At 40.0% G+C, this 11,008-nt stretch overlaps 3 protein-coding genes across 3 annotated transcripts; 1 reads left to right on the top strand and 2 right to left on the bottom strand.

The window, feature by feature from the left end:
- Positions 1–1,580: 1,580 nt before the first annotated feature.
- On the bottom strand, positions 1,581–2,639 carry LOC116187778 (7-deoxyloganetic acid glucosyltransferase-like). The gene has a single exon (XM_031516707.1). The coding sequence runs from the start codon at positions 2,637–2,639 to the stop codon at positions 1,581–1,583; it is 1,059 nt and encodes a 352-aa protein (XP_031372567.1).
- Positions 2,640–6,520: 3,881 nt separating this feature from the next.
- On the top strand, positions 6,521–7,521 carry LOC116188470 (17.4 kDa class I heat shock protein-like). The gene has a single exon (XM_031517851.1). It carries the CDS (start codon positions 6,775–6,777, stop codon positions 7,246–7,248), a length of 474 nt encoding a protein of 157 aa, XP_031373711.1. The 5' UTR covers positions 6,521–6,774; the 3' UTR covers positions 7,249–7,521.
- A 438-nt stretch (positions 7,522–7,959) lies between these two features.
- LOC116188469 lies at positions 7,960–10,617 on the bottom strand. Its single transcript, XM_031517850.1, has 3 exons — positions 10,128–10,617; positions 9,662–10,027; positions 7,960–8,833 (listed from the first exon to the last, which is right to left on the bottom strand). The coding sequence occupies exons 1-3, from the start codon at positions 10,431–10,433 to the stop codon at positions 8,198–8,200; spliced, it is 1,308 nt and encodes a 435-aa protein (XP_031373710.1). The 5' UTR covers positions 10,434–10,617; the 3' UTR covers positions 7,960–8,197.
- Between the last annotated feature and the right edge of the window lie 391 nt (positions 10,618–11,008).

Consider the following 11,008-nt stretch of genomic DNA (forward strand, 5'->3'; position numbering starts at 1 on the left):
ATTTATTATGATATTTTGCTTGGAGAAATTATTATTTTCTAAGGTTGATATATTTGCTCGCATTTTTTCATTCAATTCTCTTTTCACTCATTTGTATAAGAATTTTCATTTTCTTTTGCTTGATATATTTGCTCACATATTTTAATTCAATTATATTCTTTTCCTGAGTTTTCTTAAATAATTTTTAAATTTGTGCAAATATTTACAACATTTTTCTCTACCAAAATGATTAAAATATTATTATAAGATTCTCTTGTGGAACGCACGGTTATTCAATTAGTTATATACATAGTTACACTTATACATAATAGAGAAATAAGTATTAAGAACTACTGCATGCATCTTGCAGTATTCATAAAAAATGTTATAGTGTGAAAAAGGTTTTAGAATACTTATCGGTCTTTTATGAAAGAATGAGGAAAAAGAACAACATGATGGAAATTTTTTTTTCATGTTACAATCATTGCGCATGAAGGTGACTGAGTTGGCCGTACATATTATATCGGAGCTATGTACGTCTTGATAACTTGTTCACAGAGAAGTTTATTGATAAATCAAGCTATCTTGATTCTGGTAAAGAGCTGAACCGATGCACATAGATCTATCTGGGGTTTAGTAGTGCAGTGTAGTTTAACTTCATTACAATTTCAAATATTAATATATATATTTAAGTGTAGTTGTAATGATGGTAAGAGGAAAAAATATATGTGAGAATTATTATTAAATATGAGAAAAAGAGAAAAAATAATTATATTATTGAATTGATAGAAGAATTGAGCAGAGTTGTGAATTTATTATTAAAAAATTGATTGTAATAATGATAAAAAATATGTGTAAAAATTTATTATAAATAGGAAAAAATAAAATAGTAATAATTTTATTTTTGAATTTGAAAAAAAATGAAGTGCAATGGAGTTGTAATGGAATTAAACTCCATTAACAAACGGGCTATAATAATCTTGAATTAACCTATCAAAATTACATGGGCAATTATTCCTAGTCGAGCTCCCTAGACTTTGATTAGCGTCAAAAGGGTTCCTGAATACTTATCAATCTTTTTTGAAAGAATGAGAGGAAAACAAAAACGAGCATAGGAAGTTTTTCATATTATATACCATTCATTTTTTTTTGTGCACACCTCGATATCTAAAAGTTCAATGCGCCCCCAACTAGTCTAGCCGGATCGGGTTGGCATACTAAGGGATAAAACTCTTACATCGTAGATTTTCTTCATTCACAAGATTCGAACCTGAGACTTTATTTAAGAAAAATTAATGTCAAATCGCTTAAATCAACCCATATTGGTTATTATATATCATTCATTGCACCTGAAAGTGATTGGATTGGCAATATATATTACCGCGAGTTGTTTACATCTCGATAACATGTTGATAAAGAAGTTTATTGATAAACTACCCCAAAAAAAAGAAGTTTATTAATAAATCAAACTGTGTTGATTCTTGTAGAGAGCTTCACCAATGCATATACATAGATCTAATATCTTGAATCAACCTATCGAAGCTACGCGAGGAATTTGCTCCCTAGACTTTGATTTCTACAACAAGAAGCCGCCAACTTTTTCAACTTTTCAGCTGAGCCCCTGAACTCATCCTCTCTGTCATCCAATAACTCCCCAACCATCTTTCCACGGCATCCCCATCATACTTCGGGTCCTTCATGTCCAACCCAACCTTCCACACCTCACTCACAAACCTCGCATTCAAGAAGTGGTCCGCGTAGCACGGCCAGCATGTCATTGGCACCCTGGCGGTCACGCCCTCGAGCACGTAGTTCCACCCTGCATGCATAAGGAAGCCCTCGATCACAGGGTGATCTAGGACCTCCTCCTGTGGGGCCCACTCCACTATTCGCGCCCTCTCCTCAGTCGCCTTCATAAGCTCATCTAGGAGGGCCCATCCGTCGCTGGGGATTAAACCCGCCCTTATTGCCCGCACGAAGTGCTTCCCGATATTGACCAGGCCGTGCCAGAACTCTAGGAACCGATCCGCCGTCTTGACCACTATGCCACCAAAACTCACGTCCACGACTGATCTGGCAGGCTGATTATCGAGCCACCCCATGCAGTTCCGGTCTTCTTTCCAGAGATTTCTACTTGACGACCAGAACGCCATTTCATGAGGGGATCTTGATTTGAGAGGGGCATGGAGAGGTCCGACGGCATACAGTTTTGGAGTTTTTCCAGGGGTGTGTTCGAGTACAGGCAACTCAAGTTCTTCGAACGTGTTGAGTATTAGTGCATCGACCCTAAAATTCTGTTGGCCTTCATTAACTACGAATTGCAAAGTTGCATCGCTCAAAGTCTTTACATCTACAAAAGCCTGGAAGATTTGCTGCAGAAACCCGTCCAACCCCCGGATGCTGTTTATTGGCACGTCCAAGTCATTCCCCGTAAATGGGAGAGGTCTCCAACTTCTACGAGTCGAGGGATACAGGAATAAGCCCAATAGCAGGAAGCACTCACTGTCCTGAACAATATTTACGGGCAATCCAACCTCCTTAGCCACGTCCACCGCTAAACTTAGCACTCCATCGGCTATGACGCATGTGATTGGCGGCTTCCCTGATCCAGAACCGAGCCAACCCGACACCATCATCTTCCTGAACACGGGCCTCGTCATGGCTCTTGTCGAGTGGAACATATCCATAATGCACTACCCACACCGTGGATGGTCTTCAGGCAAACCATCTGTCAATGTCTCGAATCTGAAATGGCGGTACCTCTTAAAGTGGGAATGGATCTCCTTACGTTAGAGCAGGCGGCTGTGGATTGAGGAAGGTGACCTCAATGCCACTGGCCAGGCAGAGAAGCTCGGCCAACTCGAGCATCGCATTGACATGGCTCTGAGCCAGGAAGGGGAAGACGAGCACGTGAGGTCTCCAATCATAGTGCGCTTAAATATCACTCATGATGCTCTTACAGTTACATTTCAAGATAATTAAATCCGGTTAACCTCAATACAACTTTCTGTTCATGCATCTCTTTCCATTATAATAAGGACAGTTCTATTCGCTTAACGTAAATGCAAGATTCATGATCATGGATTAAGATTAGACAGCTCCGTTTGGTTTCGCAATTAAAATCACAAAAAATTTAACTTTAATTTTTAACTCAACACACTACACAATAAAAATACAAATTTTCCAAGTAAAAATTTTAATTTTAACTTTAACTCAACACACTACATAATAATTTATCATTTTTCACAATCAAAATCAAAATTACTTTTAACTCTTAGACCAAACGCATCAGACAAGTCACAACATTAGGATCATGAATCTTTCATGGTTATCTCCTTTTTAGGCTAAAGGAGAGTCTCAAAGAGACCCTCTCCGGCCATCCACCTGCCTCAAGAGATTTTTTAGGGGGGAAAAAAAATTCTTCTGATTGAAAATGAAAAGAATAGCTTAAATGGGAGAAACGAAAGCACGGTTTCTCCTTAGTCCTCAAAAGCAATAGAAGAGAGAGAGAGAGAGAGAGAAGCATAGAACAGCGATGGAGCGGAAACCCTAAAAATATCGAAGGGGGTTGCGATTCAATTTCCTTTATGCACTTCCGAGATAGATATAAGACATCAACGATTTGGTTTTCTCTGCAATTTTCTACCCATACTCTCTGTGTATTGCTTTCTTTTAACTTCTTCTATTTCGTTAATCCATTTTCATCTTATTCGCAGGAACTTTGTAGAGGTGAAACAGAGGTTCTTTACTCTGATTTCATTGGGCAAAGACGAGAGATAGAGTGGCAATGTCGGACTTCAAGTTCGGGTACTTCTCCATGTTTGAGAAATCATAGCACAGGCTCCTTCACACTCTTTCCTGTCGGAAAACTGCAGATATGCCCAAATGCGAAGCAATTGGTGAATCTGTGGTGTGTATTTTGGGAGATTGCATCACAAAGGTCATATCTTTTAAGCCAATATAATAAAGGAGGAAGAGAGAGCAATAGCTGATGAAATTGATTCTGCAGGTTTGTTTTTAGGATTCTGGGGAAATGACAGGATTTTTTTTTTTTGGGACTAAAGTTTCTGAGTAGATCTAACTTCGTCGGAGAAAAGGGGGGGAGATTACTTGCTGATGGATCTAAGATATATTGTGCCTTTTCTATGTTCATTATTTGGTTTAGATTGAATTATCATCCTTTATCTCCATAATTTTTATCAATGCACTTACTTTCATTTGGAGGGATTTTCGATTGTGGTTTGGTTGAATTGATAAAATGGAGAAGTTTAGAGGCAACAAGCATAAATATAACGAACTCGGTCAGCACTCTAATTTCAATTTCGTTGTGCCTTATTTAGCGTAAATAACTCACCGGATATATTAATAGCCGATGTAATTGATATTACTAAACTACAGATTTAAAAGAAGAAAATAAGACCAACAAAAGTGCTGGTTGAGTGGTAAGCAACTCACCCCCGTAAAGAGGAAAATACAAATTTGAATCTCGGGAAGTGCACTTGTTGGGAGGGAGAATAATCTTTAATGCTCGATCTCTCGACTGGATTAGTCAAAATGCATTAGGTTTCTGAATACCGGCGTACACACAGTAAAAAAAAGAAAAAAAAAGAAAAGGAGGTTGAATCATATGTCGATATACCTGTCATCTCATGGGGAGAGTTTACAATAGGCAAAAGAGAAAATGCTTCCGGCTTCCAAAAATCGCTGTGTATTGACACAAAATACAGGTACAAACATTAAATAAATTTCTATTTGTTGTCGAGATCGTTAGTTCTACTTATTTTGAATATTTATGGGCTGAATTGTTTTTTCTGTTTTGAATATTTATGGGCTGAATTGGGTTCCTAGCTTTGTTTTAATTCATTCACATTGGTGACTTGGATTTATTTTGGAGTTTTAAATATTGAAATATAAGTAACATGATTTGCAAGTTAAGGCATTGTTATGAAATAATTTATCAATATTTGTTTTGTAGGGATCGTGAAAGGGCTCCTTGATTTTGGTCTTGTAGATTGTAAGTATGAGAATTGTGGTCTTAATTATGGCTATATTAATATCGAATCTTTCCATTTTTATAGACTAGGTGTAGAAAATATAATCCTTCCTTCAAAATTGTTGTATCATTACCTCTCTTCCTAATATGCCATTCGACAAAACAAAGAAAACAAAGGAAAGCAATTTTTTTTTTATCAAATCAACCTATTTTGGCAGTTGATAACATTGTTATCAGAACCGGACCGAAATGGCAGCTTTGAACCGCCGGACCCATTGATCCGGCCGGTTTTAAGCAAAATTTCATTAAACCGGCCGGTTCTATGGGTTTCCTATTTAATGTAAAAATTGGTTGGTTGTGTAAGGATTTGAACTCATGACCTCTTACTTTTCATATTAGCATACTACCAACCAAGCCACCACCATTTTTTTGTTCTTTTAACTCTACTTTTAAGTACTTATTAAAATAAAATATTTATTTTGAAGTAAGAAATATTAAATATAGATACTTTCTTATACTATTGTTATATTTCTTTAAAATCATCATACTTTTATCTTAATTATCATAATTTTTTTAATAATATGAATATTTATTTTATTTTAAATAAACGAGCGGTCCGACCCATCGAACCCCCGGTTGGACCCATAAACCCATGACCGCGTACCCCTTCCGGTTCATCATCCGGTCCGGTTCTGATAACACTGGTTGATAATACTATGGTAATATTTATAACAATCGCTTCTATCATTTTATATTTTCAATGAGTTGATAATTTAAATTGCAATCTTTCCTTATTTTATTCCTTTTTAATTGCACTTATTTTCTACTTGGTAATTTAATTGATTGGGAATCCTTCCTGAAAAATACATGGTCAATCTTGAAAATTCAATATGGTTATGAATTTACTAATTGCTAAATTTCCTAATTTGCTATCAATTAAATTATCTAATAGAAAACATCAAATAAATCAGATATGTGATGGGCAAAGTTTATGAATTTGCTAATATCACCAACTCTTACTCTCCGTAATTATGATATTTAAGTTGGTTCTTCTTTACTTTTCTACTAATTCCCATTATCTTGCTTTTCACTATTCGTCCATGCGATCAAAGGAATGACATTTCCTACAATCTTTGACCGTACTGTATTTCTCTGTTCAATTTGAACATCACCTATCGTATCTTGTCCGATGCTGCTGATTTTCTTTTATATATATGTAGTCCTAGGGAAATATGAGAAACAAGTACCATGTCATTAGACTTAATGATTTAAGATATGTAACCTCATATTTTCATCTATGATGTTAGATGATAATGTAAATATGATAAATACGCACTAATCCATCAATGTACTTAATGTACCACTAATTATATTAATGCAGTCTCAGCAACGCGGGCGGATCTATACTAGGGTATATATAAATGTCAGCATAGTCATATGATTTGATTGATGGGGCTGGACGAATCCGATCACGATTCGGCGGGCTGCGTCGGCCAGCAGTAGCCCAAGACCGAGGCCCACGAGTAGGAACACTGACGAACGCCGTAGAACCTTGTAGAAACAGACAGAGTAAAGCAGAGCAGGGGACAGCCGTCGTCATCCAAAGCAGAGAGATCACGAGAAAAATCTTCAGTGTTCATCCACGAAACTCCTGGAACCCCATCTTCTCTTCCTATATAAACCCTCCTCGATCAATTTCCTCTGCGCCAGTTCAGTTTAGGTCAGCGAGAAACAACCGGAAAAATCTTGCTTAACGCTCTGTCTGAACGTTTGCGAGCTCAGTGCTTTGTTTTGCTTTCGTCATGGCGATGATTCCTAGTTTCTTTGGTGGGAGGAAGAGCAACGTCTTCGACCCCTTCTCCCTCGATCTGTGGGACCCCTTTGAGGGCTTCGGCCCTTTAACGTCGACTCCGACCCTCACCCGGGATGACGCCACTGCGATCGCGGCCACCCGGATCGACTGGCGGGAGACCCCTGAGGCTCACATCTTTAAGGCGGACCTTCCAGGGCTGAGGAAGGAGGAGGTGAAGGTCGAGGTGGAGGACGGCAGGGTGCTGCAGATAAGCGGGGAAAGACGGAGAGAGCGGGAGGAGAAGGGCGACACATGGCACCGAATGGAGAGGAGCACGGGCCAGTTCACGAGGCGGTTCAGACTGCCGGAGAATGCGAAGATGGACCAGGTGAAGGCTAGCATGGAGAACGGGGTCCTCACTGTCACCGTCCCGAAGGTCGAGGAGAAGAGGTCTGAGGTCAAGAAAATCAACATCTCTGACTAAACCCGGAAAATGGCCGAGTTTCGGTAGCCAAGGAAGTACCTATGCGGTGGATATGACAGAGTGGCTTTGTGAGGCAGAGAAGCTCCTCTGCCGTAGTCTGTTTTGCCTATAGAGGTTTTTTGTGCAGTCTATAAATATAAATAAAATATAAATATGTATATATGTATGTATCAGGTGCATATATATGTGTATCTATATATGTAATGGTTATATGAGTTCGTATCTTGTCTGCGTGAATAAAACTCTGTGATCCATAATCCTCCATTCTACCGACGTGTTTATGTTTCGGTAGACTAAATTTTCTGATTTTATTTCTTCAGTTCATGGAATATCTATCGAAATAGATAAGAAAATTCCTCCGTCGAGATGGACTTGAAGCTCGTTCGTAGTCTCATCTCGTTGTCGATCAGGAACCTGTGGCCTGCAGTTTTCTGTCATTGTTAATGGCATTCGGAAGTTTGCGCCGGGCGATTGAGGAGATCAACGTAGTTCATACTCATCCGGAGGATGGCTCGATGTTCTATTAGTACGAGCTGACTAGTTGGGCTGTGCTTCTATCAGAACATATGGTCGGGGCTTGTATAGGTCTCTGAACTTCTTGTGTGTGTGTGTGTGAGTTGGCTTCGGTCCAGTCTTTCCACTGGAAAAAAGTCGTGTCAGGAAAATCTTACATTGTACAATGTTCGGTGTTCTATTTCAATTGAGAATCCCTTGCTCAATTTGAACTGCATTTACAATAATGTCAAACGTGTAACAAAATGGTTTTTGATTGTTTTACAAAATAATTGGACGACGACTCAAGTAACGACTAAAGCTGCTGCAAATATAAGCTTGCAGCCGCATCTATCTACGTGCACCTAATAGCCGGGGAGCCGGGATACGTTCTTACGCTCCTGAATATGATGATATATGTACAAGACGAGGACTACAATTTATATCATGGAATTAATTACATGTCTTCTCTGCAGATGTCATCTTCCTCATTGATAGCGACGACCTGAGAGCTGCCATTTGATCTTGTAGACCCTGATCGCCGAATGCCAACTCGAATCACCTTTGTGTCATTGCTTGTGGGTGGAGCATCGACCCCGCAACCCTCGTCCTCCTTCTTCAAGTCCGCAGGAGGCAGGAAGCAATCCATCGCCAAACCTTTGATGTTGAAGTCCACTTCCTCAATGGTCCAAACCTCCTCCATTTGGGTCCTTGAGGTCGCCTCCGGCCCCTTCGAGTCCCCGTACCGTGCCAGGGACACCGAGGTGCGGCCTCCGTGTGCGATGTTGAACCCATCGATGGTCCGGTAGTCCTTGATGTGTGATTCCATGGAGGTCTCCCAGCTTACGCTCTGGTCATTGGTTTTGATCCTCAGTGAATGGGTATCTTGAAGCTGGACTAGGAGGCCCGTCCTTTGACTGAAGCAGCCCCAGATTGTGTGCCGGATTATTTCGACGTTGCCGCTGCTCCTGGCCTTTAAGGTGGTTGGGTCTGCCTCAAGTTTGAGGATGAAGCAGTCCTCGTTGTTTATCGATTTCTCCCCAATGCAGACCGAGTTCGAGAAGAGGTTCGCTGTGGACCTCGGATCAAGACCCTTTTCACATTAAAAAAAAAAAATTAAGTAAAAAAGAAAAACAAGCCTCCAATGGCAAAAAATCATAAGTTGACTTCTCTGATCTTTCATTTATCATATTCTTATTCTAAACCTATTCTATTATGTTTGTCGACATTCGTTATTTGGTAAGCTGTTGACTTTTCTAGAAACATGACCTTTGAAGTCCAGGCGATCGCATTTTTGGGACAATAACTATCATTTTCGGGGTCTTAAGTCGGCACGATGAGATAATGGATCGAGGGGAATTATTAGCAAATAACTCATGCTCTAAACTGTAGCGCATTAAACCTCAGAATATTAATATGCGTGTCGTATTGTGCTCGAGAAAATACGTTTGATTTGAAAAAAGCAAAGATGTGTACACTTTGACTTTTCAATGGAAAGAAAATTATCTCCGCCAATTGTGGTGGATATAAGCCTGTACATCATGGTGAAGTGGGGCACGGCATGTGGGCCCTGTCTGTTGATTGGTTATCTAACTCAAAAATCAAAGTTGACTATGTTAAATTACAATCAACCGGCGGCTTATATGTTGAAATTTCATTGAAAAAACAAAAATCTATATATAACTTCCCACATTCCAGCGACATATATCTTATTCCCGGACCAGATACGATAATTTTGCACTTATGAGTCAAGGAAACTATAAAACAGAGTCGATTTGAAGCAAAACTCTATCCAAAAAATCTTCTTAATGAGTCATATATGTCGAAATTGAATGAAAATATAAGTGTTCCAATTGAAACGTAAGGTAATATTATTATAGAGACAAGATATGGAATATTTGATGAAGGAAAAAATATTTACCTGCAAGAAACGCCTTAGGGGACGGGGAGGGCCTCGGGATGCATGGGAGTGATGCCACGGGGTCTGCCGCCAAGCCACTTTTCCATCGCTTCCAGCGCTGATCTTGTAGCCTGAAACCACCAGCTCGAGGCACCACAGCTCAGGCTGCTTCTGCCAGAGCACGAAACCGCCCATCTCTCCGCTGCCATGCTTTGAGCCCTTTGTCTTGGATTTATTGTTCATCACAATCTCCTCGCCCGAGCTGAATTCTGATGTTGTCATCCGAACCTTGCCCATAGCGTACATGCTGTTTATGGCGTTTAGAGCAGTCTCTCCTCCAGATGCTGCGATGTACTGTTGGACTATATACTTCGCCATCGATGCTTCCTGCATTAGAAAATCCGAAACATGATAAACACGATCTCTTTTCGTACTCATACGTTGTAATGTTAATTATTGACTTCTGGGGAAACTAAAGAGTACTTACAATAGGCTGATCCTTGATGTTCCTTCCAATGGGATTATGCTGACAATTACTGATTGAGAGTGGGATCAAAGGAGCTCCAATCACGCCGAGGAGGAGCTGGACCTCGGTCGCACGGCCGCTGCCTCCAAACAGAGTTGCGAGAGAGGGTGGGGATTTCTCGGAGCTCGGCCTCATCCAGGACTTCATGTTCTGCCATGACCGGCTCACGTGCCGGTTTGTGGATGCGAACATCTCTTCGGGGATTGGGACCTCGAGGACCGTCTCGAGCCCGTCTTCCCGGTCGTAATTGGGACAAAGCTTCCTCATCTAATCAAAAACCAATTCCAACAGACAAAAAGAGAGAGCTTGGCAGAGGAAAGGCTAGGCGTTGGGCTAAATTGGAAGATGGAAGGGAGTGAAGAAAAAGAAGGGACTCGGGGGGAAGACTTAAGAGGGAAAGAGTGGGAGGGGGGAGACATTCACCAACCATATAACAAATATTGGCCCCTCTGGAACGTGCGGGGGCGAATTTCTTTATTATGGGTGTCTGAATTCTTTGTCGTGTTGGCACGCTCTTTCTCTCTCTCTCTCTCCCCTAAAGAGGAGGAAACTATATCTAATCATAAAATCTGAAACGATTCTATCTCATAATAATAACATGGTAAAAGAGAATTGATCAGAATAATTACAATTTTTATAATTAAAAAATTTTTTAGTAATTATAGTCATGCTTTATAAAGTCATTAGTACTTTCACACATAGATAACGAGATAGGATTATTGAAAAATTTCTAGTATCAAGGACAAAGATTTTGGAATGTCACAGATGTGAATTCATGGCTTTACAGTGTGATCCCTTTGCTTTAGATTTGTTTGATTTAGCTCCCCAGCTCAGTTGAAGTT

This window comes from Punica granatum, chromosome 8 (genome assembly GCF_007655135.1).
Source record: "Punica granatum isolate Tunisia-2019 chromosome 8, ASM765513v2, whole genome shotgun sequence".
NCBI lineage: Eukaryota > Viridiplantae > Streptophyta > Magnoliopsida > Myrtales > Lythraceae > Punica > Punica granatum.